The 20974-nt window shown below is 37.9% G+C and overlaps 1 protein-coding gene across 2 annotated transcripts in view; it reads right to left on the bottom strand.

Annotated features, from left to right (window-relative positions):
• The window catches only part of LOC118808083 (nectin-1-like), a 48673-nt gene extending 42800 nt beyond the window's left edge, over positions 1–5873 (bottom strand). For both annotated transcript variants that reach the window (XM_036570482.1, XM_036570500.1), the window contains exons 1-2: positions 5511–5873; positions 4413–4754 (exon numbers count right to left, since the gene is read on the bottom strand). In XM_036570482.1, the coding sequence (XP_036426375.1) occupies positions 4413–4754; positions 5511–5580 (412 nt within the window). In that variant the 5' untranslated portion in view covers positions 5581–5873. The remainder of the gene's footprint in view (positions 1–4412; positions 4755–5510) is intronic.
• Between the last annotated feature and the right edge of the window lie 15101 nt (positions 5874–20974).

Here is a 20974-nt window from a genome sequence, read left to right on the forward strand (position 1 = left end):
AATGTGATGCTATGAGCAGGAAAGAGCTTTGGGTTCCCCTTCAAGTAATGTCACACACACGTCCAGGTAAGTTCAGGTGCTCTCAGTCATTTATTAAGTGTCGATCACCCAGTAAAGGACATATTTACATATTTACAACAGTGTTGGAAGTTTAAAACGAAATTGGTTCCTATGGTGACTCCTCAGCTAATATCTGGCAGTCTCTCATGCTCACAGCCTAAACATCAGTCTGATGCGCATAAATATGTCTGGAGGCCACAAAGCCAAACTGACTACACACAATGGCTCTTTTCAGCCTACTCCTTGACTAACTCCAGCAACCCCCATGGTCTGGCTTTATACTCTTGCATTTTTGGCATCCACTGCAGTGCTCTATGGTCTAGTTATTTCACTGCTAGGACCTTTTTCTCTACAGTAGAATACCTTGTTTCTCTTCAAAACAACTTTGTGCTGATGTACAAGATGGGTTTTAAGTCCTCCTGTTCTCCTTGCAACAGTGCAGCACCAGTCCATTACCTGATGCCTCCGTCTGGACCATAAATGGTCCATCAAAGGCCAGGCTACATAGGACTGGTTTAGAACACAGACAAGTCTTTAGGTCCTGAAATGTAGTTTCACATTCATCAGTCGATTTCTCTCTGTGGTTTATTCTTTTTGGTGAGGTCTGTCAGTACCGCTGCCCTGCTGGGAAAGTTGGGTATGAATCTGCAGTATCAACTGACCAGACCTACTAATCACACCCTCCTTTTGGTTGTGGGTGCCGGGCACAAACAGCCTCTAACTTGTCAACTTTTGGGTGTATCACTCCACTGCCCAAGATGTAATCCAAATAGGACTTCACCCTTTACCAACCTCAGTAATTTTTTGAAGACCCACTTTCAGATTTTGCTTGTGCTCCACCCATGATGTGCTATAAATGACCACATCATCAGTGTATGCTGCAGGGAACTCAGCCAAAAAGCTGTCAGTTATTTCACTGTTGAGTTCAGTGGGACTTGCCAATGACCTTTACACATATAGCTGTTAGGAATTTCGCCTTCCTAAGCCTTTCAATCAATTAATCCGCTCTAGGAATTGGATATGGATCAAATGCAGATACTGCACTCAGCTTCGAAAATTTAACACAGAATCTTAATCCCCCGTCCATTTTAGGGACCAGAACTACAGGGCAGCACCATTTGATTTTTAATAGCTCAACTATTCTCTACTTCTTTCTTCAGCTCTGATTAACCACTGGTACACTGCAGCTTATTTGTCTAATCAGCTCTGTTTTAGTCAAACGAATGTGCTACATGATGTCTGTCGGCCCTGGTTCCTCCCTGAACTGCCAGTTTGACCGTTACTGCTCAATTTCCTCCTCCTCTTCTAGAATTCTAGAATTCATGCACATACAGGAATTACACCTCCACATTTTACCCATCCATGCAGTGAAACACCCACATACATGCACACTAGTGAACACATACATTAGGGGCAGTGATCACACTTGCCCGGAGCAGTGGGCAATCCCATCCACAGCGCCCGGGGAACAGTTGGGATTTGGGTGCCTTGCTCAAGGGCACAGTAAGGGCAGTGAGCACACTTGCCCGGAGCTTTTGGCAGTCCCATCCACGGCGCTTGGGGAGCAGTTGGGGGTTAGGCTCAAGGGTTCTTGTTCAAGGGCACTTCAGAGGATTGAACCGGCAACCTTCTGGTCACAAGGCTGGTTCCCTAACCTCCAGCCCACGACTGTCCCTATACAGCATGCAACTATAGCTGTTCCACATCACTTGGCCTTGCATACAAGAGTCCAAATGGGGAGAATCCTGTTGAGGCTTGTGGGACCTCCCTGTATGGGAACAGCAGATGCAGGAGCCATGTGTCCCAGTCTGCTCCCATTTTTTGCCACATACTTCGGTAGCATGCTTTGTAGGATCTTACTGAAATGTTCTATTCCGTCAGTTTGAGGATGGCATGACGTGGTCTTTTTGACTGTAAAAGACCTTCAGGAAGATTTGTGTGTAGTGACACCAGCACAAATATGACCTTCATGCAAGCGTCATCAGAAAAAATCTTTCCTGCATCCTCACCACAAAATTGAGCATCAGACGTTTGTAAAGGAACATCTTAACAAGCCTGATATATTCTGGAAAAAAAAGACCTGTCAACTGTAAAAAAAAACAAAAAAAACAAAAAAGGTGCAGAATTTCAAGAAAAGAACATCTTGCCAACTGTTAAGTACAGGCGTGGACCGATCATGCTTTGGGCATGGGAAACATTTAACTCGTAAAGAGGAAGAATGGATTCAATTCAATACCAGCTAATTCTGGAAGCAATCATCACACTGTCTGCAGAAAAGCTGAAGAGGATGGCTTCCACAACAGAATAGTAGCAATCTTAAACACACCTAAAATCCACAATGGATTACCTCAAGAGTTGCAAGCTAAAGGTTTTGCTATGGCTTTCACAGACCCCCAACCTAAACGTCACCGAAATGATGTGGATAGACCTCAAAAGAGCAGGGCATGCCAGACGGCCCATAAATCTCATAGAACTAGAAGCCTTTTGCAAGGAAGAATGGGTGAAAAAAATCAACCACACAAGAATTAAAATACTTTTAGCTGGCAAGAAAAAGTATTTACAAGCTGTGACATTTGCCAAAAGGCAAGGGGGCATTAATAAGTACTGACAACGCAAGGTGCCCGAACCTTTGCTTCAGGCACTTTTCCTATTTTGTTATGTTGAAACTGTAAAAGATGAAAATTAAAAAAGAAATCTTGCTTAAAACGTTAAAGAAATCTGTCATCTTCATGTCTTTTGAAAATCAGATTATCGTTTACTCGCTTAGCTGCTCACAGTAACAGAAGTTTTAACCAGGGGTGCTCAAACTTTCGCATGCCAATGTAAATGCAAACCTTTCAGTAAACAACAGTTTTAAACGTAGAAACATTAACTTTGTAAGTGGCTTTTTTGCTAGCATAATGCTAAGTTATTTGTCTGCATTCAATGGAATTTTCTGTTGTGTTAATGCCACATTAATGGCGATGTACCCAAACTGGGTTTAATAATACTAATGGAAGATCTGACATTAAGCTGGTAAGACACACATGTAATATATTGTGGTGTCGGCACAGAGTAAGACACAGGAGAAGCCATGATTCTGCAGTGAAACATCTTATTAAACTCCAACAGAAAGCCACACACACAGCACTGAACTCATTGGGGAGGTGACCACCAGCCACCAGGTGTCCACCTCCTGTAGTGACAAACCACCAACACAAAACATGCACAACCCCTGACACAGAATAACACAAATAACACCTATACACAACTTAAACTAACGGACAACAATATTAAGAACATTAAACGTGCCTTAAGAGAGGGGAGTGTGCGCCTTCCATGAACCTCTTTGCCTGGCCACGCCTCCAAAGTCTGACAAAGGCAGCATAATCCAGTAGTGGGAAGCTACAATATTCTATACTTCCTATGTTGCAGTTTTACAGTTCTTCATATACATCAATTTTTTAACTTAGAGCCTTTATCTGAATGCTTGTGGAGAAGCTCTGTTGAGCTGGCTGTTAAATTAATCCCATTCTAGATCCCCATCTCCCATTCATAGAAACTGGACCCAAAATCAGCAATTGGCTGAACTAAAGAAACTGGAATCAGCTATAACCCAGTTCATACTCAGCACATCTGTCGCTTAAAGTACTTCATGATTTGATCTTCTAGGAAGATAAATGGTCCAAACTCACAAACTTGCAATGCTTCTCTAACTATGTGGGCTCCAGTGCTCTACACATCCAGTATATAAGAAAAGACCCATAGCTGTTACACTGAGAAAGAGAGGATGCCGATAATTGTGACTTTGTTTTTAAATATTTACATCTTCATATAGAAAAACATGAATTTGTTTTTCTCCAAATAATTTACCTCACCTTTCACTGAAAATACATATTTCATATTTTCAGTGTACTCAGGTTAGCTCATGGCTCTAACTGTTAGCTGGCTGAAACGATTACAAAAAAGCACAGTTTCCTAAGCACACTACCTACTATCTTTGTGAACTAAACAGAACCTAGGCATGCTCTGACGCCACAGTACAATCAATCTGATAAACAAAGTAAGATTTTTATAATATTATTTAGCAAAAAATTCTTTAGCAAAAATGTATTTATTAGTCAACACATTCATTTGCAATAATGTTTCTCATTTCCAATCATGGGATCTACTGCAATAAAAACAACCCAGAACTTTTAGAGCATTTTTAGCATTGTTTTTTCCTAAGTCTCTGGAACTTTTAAAAACTTGGCATGTAAATAGTCCTCCTACAGCAAGATGATAATATCCAAGAGTTAAAACTAACCAGGTTACATAAAAATTGTAATTAATTGCTTATTTGGGTTTAGAAAAACAAGAATAACCAATCTTACCTAGAACACTGAGATGAATCTCTGTCTCAAATGGTCCACTTGGAAATATGTTGAAGATGCAGGTGTAAACTCCTTCATCTAATAATGTAACATTCTTTAGAAGAATTGTGCCAGTCGTTTCTTGAATGTTCCCAATAAATTCAGTTCTGACTCCTAATCCATTTATATTTTCTGTTTTCCCCTCTGGTGTAATAACAAAAAAGTTCTTATTTGTGAGTGTTTTCCGAGTCCTTTTTTGCCAAGTAATCCGTGTTAGTCTCTCATTTGTCTCAACCAGCTGACAGAACAAGGTGGCTTCGTCTCCTGCTTTAACAGTTGCACTCCGACCAATGACCCTTACAGCTGTCAAAAACAAACAAACAAACAAAGAGTAAGAAAACAAAACCCACCAAATTAAATTAATATAAAAAGATTAGGGGCTTGCTGTTTAAAAGCTCGTAAGCAGAGCCAATCAATACTGCTCATTTTCTCTGTGGTGAACACTTTGAAGAGTTATCAATCAACCAACCAACCGTTATTTAAACTCTGAGTACACTGAGGGAGACCCTCATTTACAGTGTAGCTGAGCCAATACAGAGACCAGGCATTGAAAAGTTCAGTAGTAAAAACATAACAAATGCTAAAAAATAATAATGATCAGAGTAGTAAATAAAAAAATTATCAATAAACCACTAAAACTATGACAATATAGTAATTTAATAAACAATATATAAAAATGGATAAATAACAAATCTAATTAAAGAAAAAAATTATAAATTATGTAAAACAATATTACAGCAATATCAATGGCGTTGGATGCTTCCAAGGTGGCTGCTTAAGAAGTAAAAATCCTGTCATTGGTTTCCATGGTTTGAGCCCATATCAAGGACTTAGACTGAGTTCTATTATGAAGCCTCCACTTTGCCCATGAAAAAGCAGCCAGGTGAAAGCTAGACTAAATGTAAATAAGATTATGTGTGTATTTACACAGGTTGCTTGCTTTAAATACCAGCCGTAACCAACCAGGGGTGGAAAATACTTAAATAATACTGCTTACTACACTGTATACTTATTACTATTACTAAATATTATTTTAAAGGTTTTTAAACACATACCTACCCGTATTTGTGTCGCAGAGCTGAATGAATAAGACCACCCACATTAGAAGACGATGCGTTAAGAAACACATCGCGTTTATCTAAAGGGTCTTTCATCCAGACAAATAAGTCCCAGACAGCCATCAGCCACACTTGCACCCACCCAACACTGCGGTAAACGTGGTTATATATTCATATATTGCTAATGGGTTAATTATGGAGTGAGATTACTGTCTGTAATGTGAGAGCGCAAAAACAAGGTTAAATCGAGTAAGTCAGAAAAACGAGCGAAAAGAGCGACACCGAGAGCAGAGAAACAAAGACTGCGCGCTTCCGACGCAGCACACCGGGAGTTTAGTGTGCTCGCTTTTCGCAGCTCCGCGCTCGCTTCACTCACTTCAGCCAGATAACTTGTAGAGAGGAGAATTCCCACTCTGCAATGGTTTCTCAAACGCTAGAGGGCACTCCCGAGCGAGTCCGAAATGAATGGGTTGATATGGAGCATTTGAGCAAAATCATAGTTTATAAATGCTTAAACATGTTTAGTGTAAAAGAATACAATCATTTCCTGAACACAGAACAGCATAAAACATTTTAACACCGCTGTTATATTTTTAAGAGCTTTTAAACTCGAGCTATAGGAGTTTAAAATGGTTCCTCATGTATGTCCATGACGTCAGTGAGCGCGAACAGCCAATGAGCTGCTCCGCTCGCCAATCAATCATCACGCTCTAGCAGTAAAGCCCGCCTTCTGCTGCCCAAAACACGTTTGCTGTAGAAAAAAGGAAATATATAGGTAAGATTTCTTTTTTTTTAGTGAAATACGTCCTTCTACTTTCTAAAATTAAAGAAACGTTCTGGGCGAGTGATTAGAAACTATTTTAACTTTTAGTTTTTAGCCGTTGAGTTCGATTTACTCCCATTCATTGAGGACTCACTCGCGGGTGCCCTCTGCTGTTTAGCAGTCCTGTTTTTGATATAACGGGGGGAATAGGAAGAGGCCAGGCTCCTTATAAACCAGCTCTGGTTTAACTGGCCGCTCTGTTTATCTCTGGGCGTACTGGGCTGCGCTACCCGGAGAACCAGAGTAACGCTAACTTTGACTTCTTGAGATGTTCAGGTGTGCAGCACACATGCTGTAAGCTAACATATACCATCACTATGACAAAGATGTAGCTAGCTAAGAGTTTATGAGCGCAATCAACACATTAATGTTGTAAAATTCAAACCCTATGTTTAAATTTTGTTTGGACTGCTTGTAATGTTGCTGGCTAAATCAGCATGTTTTAGTCCAGCTCCAGTAGCTGCTCAGTTTAGGCTACAGGCTCCACAGTAGGCTATATTAGTGATTAGATGAGAAATTGAAGCTGTATTTTGTTACCTACACGTAACACAACCAGCATGAGAAAGTTCACTGTTAACCAGCATATTGGTGGTATAGCATCATGTAGCTAACTTTATTAAGAAATCAACACGTATTTTCAGCTGAAAATAAACATCTAAATAAATAATTATTTGTTAAATGATTAATTAAATAAACCTAAACAGGGTAACTGGAGTCAAATCAGTTTATGGAAGAGTAAAAGCAGTTTATGGAAGAATGGAGGGATGGGGAAGGAACAAATGAAAGGAAAAGGTGCATAAAAATAGTTCTGGATAGGTGAAAAAAAGAGCAATGATTTGGTAAAAAACCCTAAAGAAGCTCACGTTTGGTCTATTACTCATATTTGGCAGTTAGTTTATTCACTATGAGATGTAGGTCACATTTCTGCAAAATGGACCTCACTAAAACGTTGACCCTAGTTACGGCCCTGGTGGCATTTACTCACATATCCACATTGGTCATAGTTACGACACACGGGTACATGCACTCAGTTATGACATCACTGAGAAATATTAGACACAGATGGTGAGCCTGTCAACAGTGTCTTGATCATCAAAAGAAATAGTCTGATCCACTCAGACCAGCGCAACACACACTAACACACCACCACCACGTCAGTGTTACTGCAGTGCTGAGAATGATCCACCACCCAAATAGTACCTGCTCTATGAGGGTCCATGGGGGTCCTGACCACTGAAGAACAGGGTAAAAGGGGGCTAACAAAGTATGCAGAGAAACAGATGGACTACAGTCTGCAATTGTAGAACTACAAAGTGCACCTATATAGTAAGTGGAGCTGATAAAATGGACAATGAGTGTAGAAACAAGGAGGTGGTCATACTGTTATGCCTGATCAGTGTATAATGCAGGATCTCAGTCCAGTTCTTTGGCTTAAACCAATTATTTAACAAGCCAAATACTGCGTAGATGTGTTTATGGGCTGTAATGTATAGTATATTGGTCTCTGCTGTAGCTGAACTAACATTTTAGATGTCAGTATTTATAAATAAAACTGTAATCATTGCAGTCTAGATTGAAAATAGTCATGAAAAAGTGTGAAACATTGCCACCCAGAAGTAAAGTCTCCAATGATGTTTTCTGATGTTTTCTGAATTGAATAGTGTCTTTTCGATAAACTGTTTGTGTTTAAAAGAATGCTGACAGACAGAAAGATCAGCATGGAGAAAGATGAGGTGAATGTTCATGCTGTGCAGTATTTTGGAGAACCTTCCAAACTGCATTTAAACTACAAAGATAACAAATACCAGTCCAGCAGGCCTTCAGGTAGAAATGCAAACTGCCCATGATTGTGTAATATTGTGAAGCAGTAACTAGTTTTATGGTGGACATTAGAGATGCACTCATACTAATGAGGGATTCTGACTTCTTTGGAGCCAAATTGGGCTGATTTTTATTACAAATTTTTTAAACTATTTTTAAAGCTTACACACTGCAGGTTAAATAAACACATTTCCAGTTCTTTTTATTAGTCAAGCTTGCAATAATCATTTTCTCCTTAATGCCAAACTGGTCTGTTTCAGTAACATGAATCAGATGAAATGCTCCATTAAAAGTAAGAGGTTACTTGTTATTTAACACAATGAGTCATGCATAATTATGTGATGTTATGACGTTGATATGAGGTTTAACAGCAGCATTCTAATAAAGAGCGAGTGCACTTACCTGCTTCACATTACTTACATTATAATATTGCAAATCGGATCTTTCAAAAAAAAAAAAAAGTGTTGATTGACGATTTACATGTTTACATGGATCAAAAATCTGCTGATTCCAGTATTGACCAGTCTTGAATGTGTATGCCTGATGGACATTGAATGGCAGTATAATTAACATTTAGTGAGGAACAAACTACAGTGTACAGTAAGTTTGCTGTGTAACTGAAAATAAGAGAATTTCTTAATGAGTATGTTGATTATTTCAGTTTTTATCCAAATACCTAAATAGGGATCTTCAGCCATATCGCACTGTTGTAGCGTACATTATTGTACTGTTATAATATGCTGTCTGAAAGTGCGTGTATGGTTGTGTCACATCTGCTCAGGTGATGAACCTGCTGAATGGGATGGGTCCTGGCACTGTGGTCATCACCAGCTCTGACCTGCTCTCTTCTCTGGGGGATCAGTACCTGGTGGCTCTGGCACTGGCCTGCTCAGATTCTTACTCACATTCGTATTCATATTGTCACTGTTGGGACAAAACTTCCTATCTACTTCTTTAATATTTCTTTTACGTAATTCGTAAACAGTACCAGCCTTTTACACTTTGTGAAAAGTTCACGATAAATGGACTGATAGAAATGGCCCAAAATTACTTGGACTAAAATATTTTTAAATCAACTTCCAATTTAAGTTAGGAATGCATTTTTCTTCTCCTGAAAAGTTACCATTATATATACACAATATATACACGATTTTGTTCAGACAGTGAGGATATGGACAGAAAAAGGTACAGGCTCAAATGATAACAGGCTTTTTGAGTGAGGCACTTTGTGCCAAATTGACTGTGACTGTGAGTGCTCCATTACTTTGAGCAAAGAAATCAGCTACGTCATAAACTACTACTGCTTATTACTACTAATTATAATACATTAGCATAGGTTATCTACAGTGTGTGCGCATGCTTCTTGTTTATACTCTAGAAACATTCATATATTGTGACTGGCCAATGAAACATGAAACTGACTGAATGCTTACTCTCAAATTTAGTAGAGGACTATTAATACTGGTATTAAGGTTATTAGTGCTAGCAGTACCACTAGCACTAATAACACTATTTATGGCAGTCTGATAATATTTAGCATCATCCTGATAAATTGTGTCATACTATGTCTTAACCTTTTCTGAGCATATTGTTGGTATTGTCAGTACTTAAGAGCACTGACCAACTGCAGGTTTCATTACGAAGAGACCACAGTCGGGATTTATTAGATTTAGTGCAGCACAGCGTGTGAAAGTTTGAGTAAAAATCATTGTGCTCACAGTTGTTGATAGTATTTTTTACTTGCTTTTGTATCCAAATCATGAAACATCAGGATAAATGAAATATGATGCTGCATATTGTTTATTGTGAAAATGTCTTAAAGTATTGTGTTGTTATGTTTTTGATATATCGCCCAACACTAAAATAATTACTAAGACATGCTCTGTATTTAGACTTTCTCCTTCACCGGTTTGTAGTTTGTCAGTAACTCTGTTTGCTTATCTCTGCTTGTGTTTCAGTGAAGGCAGATGGCACTAAGAAAAAGCAGCGGATCAGAATAGACATCCCCAGGGTGGATGCTGTGTTTGTGGGCACAGGTGACCTGTTTGCTGCGATGCTGCTGGACTGGACTCACCACCACCCAAACAACCTCAAGGTATGATGGTGAAGGAAAGCATAGAGAGTTAAACAAGAGGTAGTTTTGTCATGTTGTGATTGGTAAGACATTATGGTGGTTTACATTTAGTATTTTAAGAGTAGAAGCTTATTCAAGGTCAGTTAAGGCACAGCAGATTTCTATCAAAAGTACTGCTTCCTTGTTTTTGTTTGAGTTTCCTGAAACCAAACCTTTTATCTTCAAAGTGTGCAACCTTTATTTGTCAGGCAGGAACCTCACGGCTCCTTCAAAAGTCTCAAAATAGATTTAACAATTTACGTTCATAAAATGTCTTATTTTTTACCATGAAATTCTAAGATGATGCCTAAAGGACCACTTTGACAAGTGTCATTGTGTATATCAGGTGTGTCCAATCTTATCTGCAAAGGGCTGGTTTGACTACAAGTTTTCTTTCTAACAACTTTGTTGGAACAGAAACTTGCAACTACACCAGCCCTTTGCATATAAGATTGGACATCTCTAATGTGTATTAAACTAATTCACAAAACTTTTCAGCTGACAGTGGCGCTGTGGTCAGAAACCAGCTACTTATCAAGGGCTAAAGGACAGCAGAACTGATAAAGTTGAACGCAGAAAAAAAATGTGCAAAGAAAAGAGAGCAGTTAGTGGAGCTAGACAAGAAAAATAGAAGGCTAAAGAAGAAAAAGAAGAAGGCTAGTGACTGCAACATACGTCATGCGTAAATCTTGAAGCAGATATACTGTAAATGTCTGCTGTGTTGTTCTGTGCTAAAAATGGTATTATTCGTCCTTTACAAAAGACTTAAAATGGTGTTAAAAACATTGAATTTGGAAAAATTGTGCTGCATCCCTGTCAAGGATCTACCTCAGACAGTGCTGCAGTAAAGTGTGTCAGAGCAGAATACAGCCAGTGACACTTTAAAGATTTAACTCTGAGAAGCTTCGAGTTAAATATGAGATAAAAGACTTTTGAAAAGAATGCTGAATACCTCTACAACATCAGCTCCAGTCCCACAAGGCTTAATGTTCAATGTGAATATGTATAAAAGAGACTCATTCTATGGTATTTCAATGTCATCTAGGCTTCATTTATTGGAAAGTGACAAGAACAGAAGGTATATACACTATAATGTAGACTAAAATGGAAGCGCGTCCATCAGATTAGAAAGCTTTTCATTTTGGGCCTTTACACCTTGTGACTTGAGCTTGTCATTAAAAGGACTATCAACTATGCCAAAGGTAAGTGGCAGCATGAAATGAGGGTAGAGTGTACAGGGCTGCAGAAACTGTCTGTGAGAGAGTGTATGTGTGAGGGCATATGCATCAGTAAGTTTACATGTCTTCTTTTCTGTCTGTGTTACCTTCCTTTTAATTTTAAGTTAAGAGATATTTCTGAGATTAGATTTAAGATCCATCAGGAAGAGGAAAGTCCAGAAATGGAGTTCAAACAATCATTAAGAGATATAAAGAAAATAGGACTCCCAACAACTATTCGAGACCTAGTAGGTCACCAAAACTCTCACCATCAGATAAACAGTACTTCGGCTCTCTTACTGTAATACTGCACTCTTGCTTCAGATCTGATAAAATCCACAGCTGTTTCTGTCCATCCTTCTCGTGTAACTGTCAAGAAGCCATTACTGAGAGAAGGAAATCAAACAAATAAGCTGCTGGTGTTCTCAGAACGATGGACTGATCACCCCAGAGTCCAGACCTCAACACCACTGGACGTGTCTCGGATAACTTGGATCATGAGAAACAGAAAATGCAACCAACTTCTAAGAATGAACTGCAGATTTCTTTGAAAAGTCTTCTGAAAAAAGAACAGAAGCTGTAATAAAGGCAACGAGTGGACGGACTAATTACTGAAACAATTATATTCAGTTTTTGAGGCTTTTTTTCTTTTAACTTTCTCTTAAATACATGCTTTCTGCTTTATTGTTGCTCTGATGCTGAAAATTGAATAACTTGGACTGTTTTTGTAGAGTACTGTACATTTTTTTAAAAAGCTGTTTAAAATATATAAGTACTATCTAGTTCTATAAATTTTCTTTTCCAATCTGAACATGTATTGCATGTTAAAGTTCAGTGTTGTGTTATTTGTTAGTTCTTGCTCATATATGGTTTCATCACCCCATCACCCAGCACTATTGCACACTTCCTGACCTAAGCTCTCTATTTGTGTTTTGTTTGTCAGAGGTGGCTAGGCCTGACCAGAGTCCAGCACTGCTGGAGCAGCAGATGGAATAGTGAAGAATAAAGAATAAATAATGTTGGTCTGGCAAGTGCCAGTCCTGAAAATGCTGCTCTGTATTAAAATAAAGGAATCAAATAAGGGCAACTAACCATGTATGATTATCAACAAGACTGTGCTGTTGACGTTGTTATCTACAATTTAGTAGTAATAATTACATGAATAAACCTGTTTAAATATCTTACTGTTAAATGTTTTTATTCCTTTTTATTTATATTTGTGTTCAGTAACTCTGTTGAACCAATAGAGGACAGTGTTACACAGCGAAGGAGACGTCACAGAAATTGTGGCACAGATGTTTTATTTCCTGGATGAGAAAAAGGAGCTGTGTAAGTGCTTAAAGTGGTTGCAGTAAAATCTTTAACATGTTTGAGAAATCTCATGGAAGTCTAGCCAACAGAGGACCTTTTTACTGCTTAGGTCATAAACATTCAAAGGGAGATGTGCAGAAATGTCTTGTACTTTGTGGATGATGTCCTTTTGAAATTTGCCTGCAGTGTTTAGACTGTGGCTATGCAGCACATTGAATATGATACTGAACCCAAACTACAGTGAGAGTAAATGCTTAGCCCAAAATGTCACCAAGTTTATAATAAAGGCGAGAAGTAGAGAGAAGAGAGAGCTCTACAAAGTGCTGAATAAGCTCATTATACTGAAACATTCAGCCACATTTGTGTTCTCCAAACTTGAAACTTGTTTGTCCCACTATGTGGGATGATGATGATGAGGATGAAGATGATGATCAGCTACAGGCTCAAGTTATCTCCTAGCAAAATTCATTCTTGTTAGCCAAGGCTAGGCCTATTGAACTCTCCCACTTTCCCAGTGTAGGATGAGTGTTGGAGGATAGAACAGGTTATACGATTTGTTCACTCAAAATATATTGTAGCACGGCTGCCGTTTTATCATGGCACTAGCAAAATGGTCTTTTGTGTGTCATCGCAGACAGATTGGTGAGATCTGATATTATAATTTATAATAAATTTATAATAAAAACAGATTTTATAATAAAATGCCAGAATTTTAGGTTATCATGCATCATACACACTGTTGTAGGTTTCAGCATTAGGCTACGTTCATTTTACAGAGTAAAAGAGAATTATTTATAAAGATCTTTTAATCAAGCTAACATATGACGCTCATGGAATCATTTTCATTAAATTAATTTAAAGAAAACTTAAAATTCGTAAAAAACAGCTGCTTTTGGAGCAAGTGTGTCATCATGGTAACCAGCTTATGAAAAGCCCCTCAGATTTAGTTGGTCATCCTATCCAATTGTAGTTGAACTGACCCAGTGCTTAGAGTGTACTTAGAATTTACAGATCCTTTTTTTTAACGTAGACATTACTGACGGTAAGACAAGGCGAAGCATTTAAAAAGTAAAAGAGAACAGAAATTAAGAACATCATTAAACATGATTAAAACAATATATTTGAATGAGAAAATCAGTCAAATAAAAATCACATTAGAAATTATATTAAGATAATTAAAAACCTAATTTATAATTTCTTTTTTTATTTTATTAAATTAATTTAGGATAACAAAGTGCCGTTACAGAGGAGAAGGTCTAGAAATGAACACTGTTCTAAACTGAGCTGAGCTGAACCGCTGAATGCTGCCTCACCATCTTTAGTTCTGGTTCTAGGCACTGTCAGGTGGTCAGACTCCACTGATCTGAGGTTTCATTTAGGCCTATATTTTAGCAGCATATCAGTAAGTGGGACCTTGTTCATGTAATGATTTATAAACAGGAAGCAGTATTTTGAAATCTATGCTGAAACTGACCAGGAGCCAGTGCAGTGCTCTGAGAACTGGAGTGATGTGTTCATATCTCTTTGTCTTTATTAGTACTCTGGCAGCAGCATTCTTCCTTTTCATTATGGCCACATTTTATTAATTCTGTTTTGTCTTTGTTTACCTGGAAATTAAGATGCAACCAGTTGTCAAGGAGGTTAATGCATTTACACAAACAGTCTATAGGACTGTAGCTGTCAGGTGAACAGGTGATGTGTCATCTGCATAGCTTTGGTAGGCAATTTTATGGTCCTGCAGAATTTGGCCAAGTGGTTGCATGTAAAGGTTAAAGAATAGCTCTGAAATTTGCTCTGATTTATTGCTGCTGATGGTAAGCTGTTGTGATGCAGTTAGTTTTATTTTTGATATTTGTTTTGCTTTTTGGTGCTAATAGCTTTTAAACAGACTGTTGTAAATACAGAATTACAATATTCCGATATCCACATACAGATGCAAAAGTTTCAATAGTAATTATCCATTAAAATGTGCAGAAGTGTGATCTCTGTAGAGGATAGGTACTTAATTCTACTGGTAATTAACAAGTGTAACTTCTATTAAAAGTGAGAAAACCTTTCTTTCTATGAGAACCTACAAGAATTAATGCACACTATTTGGTTCTTTTAGTACATATTTTGATTTTTTGCCCTCATGCAACTATGAAATTTGAGATATTGGAAATATTAAACACCATTATATTTCCCCAACTGGCACTCCAATAACTGATAATTAACTATTACAGTCTCCTGTGCCTGTGCTTATACAAATGCGCTTACATAATATAAAAAGTATACTTTTTAAGAAAACTGACAAAAAAAGCTGGCCATAATTTCTCTGGTCCCTGGCTCTTTCTAACCCCACTCCTTTAGTCCGTCTGAGGCCAGCTTACTGACAGCTCAGTGACAATGCGCCTGGTGAACAAGGGTTCGATGCTTCAGTTCGGAAAATGGAGAATATCGAGCCAGACCTTCTCGTCCAACATCAGTGTCTGACCTCACAAATGCTCTTTTCTCACAGACACACTCCAAAATCTTAGAGTAGAAAGCTTCCCAGGAGAGTGGAAGCTGTTACAGCTGCAAAGGGGGGACCAACTCCATATTAATGCAAAAGGATTTAGAATGAGACGTCATAAAAGCTCCTGTAGGTGTAATGTGTAGGTGTCCCAATAATTTTGTCCATTTAGAGTAGAGAACGTTGAAAACGGCACGTGAACCTGAGTTGTAGCGCCGTCCAGTGGCAGATTATAAGTGTGTATCAGTACCAAATTCATCTCAGTCAGACAATGGATTCTTGAGTTGCTGCTTGAGTCATCAAATCATCAAATCATAACAATCCGAAGGTTTTCACTTCGTGCTAAATTACACACCTACCTATAGTTCGATCACAGAGCGGAATGAAGACCACCCACATCAGAAGGCGATGCGTTAAGAAACACATTGTAGAAAATAGCAGAAAATATGGTTTACAAATCGGAGAAATTCGCCCGATCGATTCTGCAAGAAATCCATTCTATACAGCACAAAGCTGTGAACCAGGCAGGCGCAGCTTCTGCCGTCCTCAGCGAGCCACCGCCCGAAGCGAGCTGCTGTCGCACGAGAGGACATGCTGATGTGAGACAAGCTCTCCATCCTCTTATATTTATTTCGGGCGGAATTCGATTGAAAAATAAAGGCGTGTCTGAGCCGTTTCAGATCACCATACAACTCCGTCCTGTTCTGGAGAGGCTGGACTGTCTGTGACTGTACAGAATAAGATATGAAAAAAAGCCGCGTCACAAAACTACTGTAATGTCTAAAGTAGAAGCTCCTCAGTACATACATACATACATACATACATCATCTAAACCGCTTATCCTTCTGGGTCGCGGTGGGGTGCTGGAGCCTATCCCAGCTGTCATTGGGCGGAAGGCAGCTCCTCAGTAATATAAAAAAAATATATAAAGCACAGAGTGGGATCACTGAATAATAATAATAATAATAATAATAATAATAATAATACTTGTAGTAAACAGTACAGATATACTAATTTCATCAATATTTGTTAGTAACAGGCAGTCACAAATCCATTGTTTTGACGTGTTTTAATTATTTGTACAGTTTTATTTTGCAATTATTTGTTAATAATAATAATAATAATAATAATAATAATAATAATTCTTGCTGACTTTTAATATTTATTACAATATTTACATTTTTAATCTAATGTTAGACTGTTTGTTTACACGGTGTTGTCATTCTCTTGCACTGTTCTGTTCTCTATTTCTACAGAATAGTTTATATTTACAACTAATAATAATGAAGTAGTAGCTAAAAATGTATTATGTGTGAAAAGTGTTCTGTCCTGCTGAATGATCGCCACGATTTATGTTCCTTTCAACAAGCAGCTTCAACAAACAGTTTGGTTATTTCCACCACAAGCTAGAGATTTATGTAATTCTGGACACATTTTGGGACAGTTTCAGCTTCTGGTGGGTTTTAAGTAACTTTTAAGCTGTTCGTTCTGTGTCATTCTGTGCACGCGCGTCATTTACACATGGGACTACAGCGTCTGCTGAGCGGAGCAGCAAGAAAGATCTACAGCTATTCTTTATTAAAATGGATAAACAGTCAAATCAGCCACGCTGCGCAATAAAACTATGATTTTTAAAAGAACACGTACATTTATTTATCCTCCACAGCGTTCTGACTTCTGATTGGGCGACAGTTTCAACCAAGAAATTAACTGCAGCACAGAATGTTGAAGTAATATATAGTTTGATAACCTTCATCAATGAAAGATTTTGCATTTGTAAAAGTCGTTCGTTCTCAATCCAATTTGCGTGAGGCTTCTCCAACAGTGTTTGGTACAATTGTAAAACAATCAATGTCACCCAAACACCCAAGGACCACAACAAGCTATAGTCTACCATCTGATAGGAAGAAGTAAACTTCTGGGTAGGCCTGTGAGAATGAGGGTCGGCCATCTTGGTGGACACAATTTCCAAATGCGTGGATCAACAACATGAGAGAAAATCTGACCCATGAGATGTGCAAAGATGAGGAAAAACAGACAGCAAACTTAAAAACCTAAACCTAGTCATCTTAGGCCAAACATACTGCCACAGTGGGCATGAAAAATGTTAATGATCCATTTATGTCTTACCTTTAATACACAAATGTATTGTTAGATGTTTGCTTTAACATTTTCACAAGGCCCATTTCAGCCTTTGTAGTAAATGCATTGTAAATACCAAAGCATTGTAAATACCAAATTAAAAAACTGATGACGACAACGTTAGAAATTGACACGCTCGGGATGGAATCTCACGTTTAACTGTACTCAGTTACGTCTTTTTAACTGAAGCTCGAGTTTCAAATTCAAACCCTGGTACACTGATAATGAACTGAGTTTGAGGCAGTGGCAGATAGCAATGTTTGCTGTGCAGTAAATGGAGGGCTGAGAAAAGAAGATGGAACTTGGTGCATAATAATTCAAATGGCTATAATAAAAGTATAGCACTCAGAAAACAAAACAAAAATCACAAATTTCACAAATTACATTTCATCTCGAAATGTTGGTTTAATAAATCTGAAGTAGGCTTGTAATGAATCTGAGTTGGGAAAATGTATAATATTTTCATTAAAAATGGCTGATCAGAGGCCCTAAATTAGTTGGGCCCCTGGGCGTTAAATTACCTGTGGTTTTATAATAAAAATATTTTCATTTAATAATGACAAATTAACATTTCATGATATTCGATCTGATGATAATATTACAAGACAACAGCAGTGTGGATTCACTTTACCTGCTTTATCACAAAAGTGAATGATAACGAAATTGAAATAAAGTGTTAATAATTTACATGTACTCACCAATGTTTCCAGGTCTTACTTCAACATCTTCACCCCAAATTAAACATCATCAGATTAGGACATCAATTCAAAATTCTTTTTTAATTCAAAATCCCCACCCCACCCAATACTTAACACAAGTTGGTGCGCATAAAGGTGTTCATTACTTCCTTTTTTATTTCAGTAACTCTGTTGAGCCAGTAGAGGACAGTACAGGAGCCTTCTCAGAAGGCGTGGCACTACAGTTGTATGTCCTGAGCCGTTTAACTACCTTAAAATGGTCAGAAAGGTTGCAGTGACAACTTTCACCTGCTCTAATCTTAAATTAAATTTAGCCAACACAGCACCTTTCAGTCTGCCAACACAAGCCAGGCATGCTATATTGTAGTTTGTTTGAAGTGTCTGTGATGTGTCACCCAGTCGAGATCTGTCACCCATTGAAAACATTTGGCGCTTTATGAAACTCAAAATATGGCGAAGGAATCCCTGTACCAAAAACTGTTGAGCAGCTGAAATCCTATATCAAGCAAGAATGGGAAAACATGCCTCTTTCAAAACTGTGTTGTCTTTATTTTTGTTTAAATATAGAGTTTAAATTATTTGCACATTATTGCATTTTGTTTTTATTTACATTCACACAGCGTCCCAACGTTTTTGGAAACAGGGTAGTAAAAGTGCTTTTCCATTTTCCCAGAAATTAAAGTTTACACAATTTTTTCCAAACGTGTCTTAAAACCACAATGGTTAAAAACAGTTTCCTGACTAGGAAAGCTCTATTCTGTCAGAATATCAGGGGTATGATGCCTTGACAATGTTAAAGTGCATCCAGTGTCTTTAAATGTTTTGGCATGGTTGATCCTGGTGCTGTGCTAGATAGTCATGTTGTAGTCCATGTAGTCCATCGTTTTGCTGACTTAAAAAAGCAAATTGACAGCAAACCCACCTCATTGTCTGATCGATTAATTCCACACTATCGTTATCCTACATTATTAAGCCTGATCGTTGTAAAAAATCAGTTTAAGTCACTCATGAAACCTATCAAAGCCCCAGTATGTACATTTTTATGTAATACTAAACAAATCTATCATCAGTGATGTTACCTTTCACTCAGTCCAGGCTTTTCATAGTTTTTGTTTTTGATTTCTTATATACTTTTCATTTGTCATATAAAAATGCTTGATTTTGTTAATCACTTATCTCATTACAATTTATCTAAATCATAAAAAATCCAAATGAAAAATATACTTATATAGATGTAGTATAGTATGATAGTATAATATTTCCTTAATGAATTGGCAGCGCAAAACTGTTTTGAAAATTCGCTCTACACTCAAAATGTCACAATGTTTGTTTTTATCTAATTGTTTAGTACAAAATGTGATCCTAGTGTTCCTTTATTCTTCTTTAAAGTGCAATTTCCCTCAAAGATTCATGTGTCCAGATTAAATGTGTAAAAGTGTAAGTGCCAATGCAAAAGTGTTTTTTCCAGCTTGAGTGACAAAACAGATAAAATGCACAAAATACTCTGTTTGTGACTGCATCATATAACAAGTGGTGTCAGGGGTCTATGCTGTTACAAATAAAGGTTCTGTGCAGGTACATTTTTTTGTTCATTAAGGTACAAAAATGTAAATGTCAAAAGGTACATCAGTAATTTTAAATTACCTTAAATAAGTTTTCCCAGATAAAAAGTACATATTTGTATCTTTTCATAATCTAATGTTGTAAAACAGAACAATAAAATAAAAAGCCTGGAGACGAGACGGGGTGTGTGGAGTCAATACAACTTAGAAAATATAATTTCAATGTATTATGGTACAATTATGTTCCCTGACTAAAGGTACTGAGACGTACTCTTGAGGGTACCACCCCAGTTACACGAGGGGCACTGCCCCAGTGACAGTTTCATATGTTTTTTTCTGAGAGTATACAGACCTATATTTTCTTATAATTGCTACTTTTCTTAAAGATTCACATTTCAATTGTATGCTGCACACAGCAGGACTTGAATATTAACTGTCAGGTAGGGAGGCACTGGTCCATTTTTGGCTTTGTAGGCAAGCGTCAAGATTTTGAATGTTGTAGGCCAGGAAGGAAGACAGGAAGGGAGGAGCAGAGCAGTAACATTGGTGAACTTCAGAAGATTGATGTCAAGTCATGCTACTGCATTCTGAGTCAGCCACAAAGCCCTGATGCCAAGCACAGGAAGTCCAATGAAGCACGAATTGCAGTGGTCTAGTCTTGAGATGACAAAGAACTTAACAAGCAGATGGGCTGTTTTCCTGGAGAAAAAGGGTTGATCTGACAATCCCTGCCATACAGAACCAGTGACTGCAACCTATACTGAAACACTTTTCAGTAGAAGCTTGGGAAGATAGTTGGGCCAAAAAATGTTCTCATGGTTGACTGTGAATAGAAGATATCACGACATTGAAAGCCTGGAGTTTGCATGGTCCTCATTCCTTTAGCGTTCTCTTTTGCTTGTTAGGGTACACTAGAGATGTGTAGGTAGAGGTGCTGAAGGGAGCCAATCCCAGTCTTGTGTATGGTAGGTGACTGGAGTCTCTGCAGTCTAATACATCACTAGTTAGGTCACTAGGCAAAATCAGACGAGGCCTTCTGCTATTATATATTTTTTCTTATTGCTTTTCCTTATATTTTATCAGGTTTCATAGTTTAGTTGTGATTTGTCTTCTGGACCATTTATTGTGTTTTTTGAAATATTCAGCAGCTCTTCAGATATATCTGTACACTGGACCAGACAGGGGGAGAGTTACTGAGTGTGCATGTTAGTGTTGTTCTTCTAGTGTGTGATCCAGTATGGGGTGATAACAAGGCGATGGTAAGTAGTTTGTTTTTATGATTACTTT

The sequence above is a fragment of the Colossoma macropomum genome, unplaced genomic scaffold (assembly GCF_904425465.1).
Source record: "Colossoma macropomum unplaced genomic scaffold, Colossoma_macropomum, whole genome shotgun sequence".
In the NCBI taxonomy this organism is placed as follows: domain Eukaryota; kingdom Metazoa; phylum Chordata; class Actinopteri; order Characiformes; family Serrasalmidae; genus Colossoma; species Colossoma macropomum.